The sequence below is a fragment of the Ipomoea triloba genome, chromosome 16 (assembly GCF_003576645.1).
Source record: "Ipomoea triloba cultivar NCNSP0323 chromosome 16, ASM357664v1".
Taxonomy (NCBI): Eukaryota; Viridiplantae; Streptophyta; class Magnoliopsida; order Solanales; family Convolvulaceae; genus Ipomoea; species Ipomoea triloba.
The window spans coordinates 4,068,337-4,071,151 of NC_044931.1; the positions used below are offsets into that span (position 1 = coordinate 4,068,337).

A 2,815-nucleotide genomic window follows, 5' to 3' on the forward strand; every position below is an offset into this window, starting at 1 on the left:
AAAAATTTCCCCCATAGTAGAGGCACCAATGACAATAGTGATCTATATGCAAATGTCTCAAACCCTCTAAATTCCAAATCATGGATGATAAATGCAAATCCACACTTGATTTCACCTTGAATGTTTCTAGATGGTGAAGACGCTCTAGAGATGGCTGTGGAACTGAACCACAACCTTTTAGACAAACAGCAAGGTACCTTAAACAAAGGAGAAACTCCACCATGGACAAAAATGATTTGCCCACAAATACGGACTCCAAGTCCAGTACTCTCACAAGTTTGAATGTGCTAGCTACCCATAAACCAGAGGAAGGATCCACCTCCGATGCAAAGAGGGAATGTGTGCCAAGGTTAGGATTATGTGATGAAAAGCACAAAAGTGTGCCAAGACTAGGATTAAGTGACGTAGCTGAATCAGGAGAAAGATATTTATCATTCCTTTTAAGCAAACAAAACCGATCATAAGTAGAAGTCAATTCCGAATGTGGGCTGGTTTTTTCACTGTCTGTTTGCATCAAGAATTTATCTTCCTCGGCTTTTGTCAGACAAAAGCTACCTACCAGATCATGAATACGGCATGTTCTGACACTGCCATTATTGTATCCCCTGGTGGAAACCATTATTAGGTTACTACCAATTAGATGATTCAGGTAGTCCTCTGCTTCATCCTCCAATACCTTCTTTTTTATGTGTTTCACAAACCCTTCAGCCATCCACAGCTGTATCAATTTCGAGACTGGAATTTCGTGGTCCTCTGGGAATGCCCCAAAGTAAAGAAGGCATGGCTTTAAATGCTCAGGTAAATGCTTGTAACTCAATGCTATTACATCCATGCTCCGAGATTCATCTCCCCTGATATGTGAGCTTAAACTTTGAAGAAATTCATTCCACGAGAAGTATTTTTCTTCAATCTTTTTTTGTAGAATACCAGCTACCAAAACAACCACCAAAGGTACTCCACCACATCTTTCTGCTATCTGTCTCCCAAATTCCTTTAGCTCTGGAGGGCCAACATTCCCTTTAGATAGCTTTAACTGCAGTAAATCTTGGCTCTCTTCAGTAGTGAAAAAACGAAGAGAATAGGGATCAGCACCAGACCTGGGATATTTTCCAACTTCTTTTTCTCTACTTGTTAAGATGATTCTGCTTCCTTCTGCGCCCAAGGGAAAAGCTCTACTTAACTCATCCCATGCTTTTTTTCTCCAAACATCATCCAACACAATGAGGTATCTTTGTCCTAGCAGTTTCTTGCGTAGCTTCTCAGCTATGTTGTCATCCCAGCTTTTACTGTCTTTGCATTTCTTATTTAAGCTTATGAGCAAAGTTTCAACTATATCATTTAAGCTTTTGAATAATGTTTCCAGCATTTCTTTCCAACTGTCATTCCCTTGGCACTTTTCATTCATGTTTTTGAACAACACCTCAGCTAGATCTTGTAGGCTTTTGAACAAATTCCCAACTTCATCATCTGTTCTCCTAATGTCTTTTTTGTCTACAATTTTGCTTTGGCTTATCACACTTGTTATGTCTTCCCACATCTTAATGTCTTTGTGCCTTTCCACTGGGAATTTGGGAGACATTTCATTATTGTCTTCAAAATTCACAATTAAGCTTTCATACAACGGCTTAGCAATATCATCCCAATTCTTGGTGTTTTCCCACTTCTCCATTATGCTTTCGTGCAGTGTACTAGATATCTTTTTCCAGCTGTTATCATCTTCGCTCATTTTTATTAAACTTTCATACAACACTTCAGTCGTATCATCCCTAATCTTGTGGCCTTTACACTTCCCCCGTAGGGCCATGCGTAGGGCTTCAGCAGTATCAACCCAGCTTTGCTCATCTTTGCACTTTTTCATTAAAATTTCAAGCAGCACTTCATCTGTATCATCCTTACTCATATCGTCTGAAACTTGACTAAAAATTTCATGGAATACACGGTTCTTGTCATATTCTTGAGAGACACAGCACCATGCCCGAAAATGAAACCAATCAATAACAGGTTTATGGTAAAACACCTTTCTGGCCAGAGTTGTCTTGCCGAGCCCAGCCATACCAGTAATCGATACAACATCTAGCTCTTTTGGTCCTCTAATCAGCAGGCCTGTTATGTTTTCAGTTTCATCCTCAAATCCCACCACAATTTCATCAAAACCGGGAGATGTTGGGATGTTAGGCATTGTCCTAGTGAGTTCAAAACCCTTTCTTTTAATGAGCTTAGTTTCTCCTGTTACATCACATATATATGAATTATGATAAAAAGTATGAACATTTAACCTCAAAAAGCATATGGCATACCTAACTATTACTCCTTAAAACAAGAAAACCAATGAACTATACTGATTGTTGAAAGGATACCGACTATTTACACAACTTCTGAACAATGTGACTTCACAACTTTTTAATTTTCACTGAGCACTTAATGTGTATCTTGATTCTTGTACTATCCAGAGTAATATAAATTTAATCCAAAGTGGATAAAATAATGCCTCTTTTCTGCTATCTAATCACATCTTGCAACTTTTTGCTCTAATGCATCAATGTGGATGAAGAGTAGTTATATAAGAGGAAACAAGCACAGTATTGTGTGGAACATCTAATGCAAAAATGAGTAGTTTTATGTTCTATTGGGGACAATAGTTGAAGGAAATCCATACAGACAGCAGACAATAGTTGAAGAAATGGCCAGGAGGTTTAGACCTTGAGGTTGTTGAATGCTTTCTATCACTCATGGGCAGGGCCCGCGCACAGGGCCCCAATTTTTTATGTATTCATATATATTTATATCCCTTTCCCCAATTTTCATCTGTAATGCT

At 38.6% G+C, this 2,815-nt stretch overlaps 1 protein-coding gene across 1 annotated transcript in view; it reads right to left on the bottom strand.

The window, feature by feature from the left end:
* The window catches only part of LOC116007926 (putative late blight resistance protein homolog R1B-14), a 5,714-nt gene extending 3,493 nt beyond the window's left edge, over positions 1-2,221 (bottom strand). Inside the window, exon 1 of the mRNA XM_031248584.1 lies at positions 27-2,221. Coding sequence (XP_031104444.1) covers positions 27-2,179 — 2,153 coding nt within the window. The 5' untranslated portion in view covers positions 2,180-2,221. The remainder of the gene's footprint in view (positions 1-26) is intronic.
* Positions 2,222-2,815: the final 594 nt, after the last annotated feature.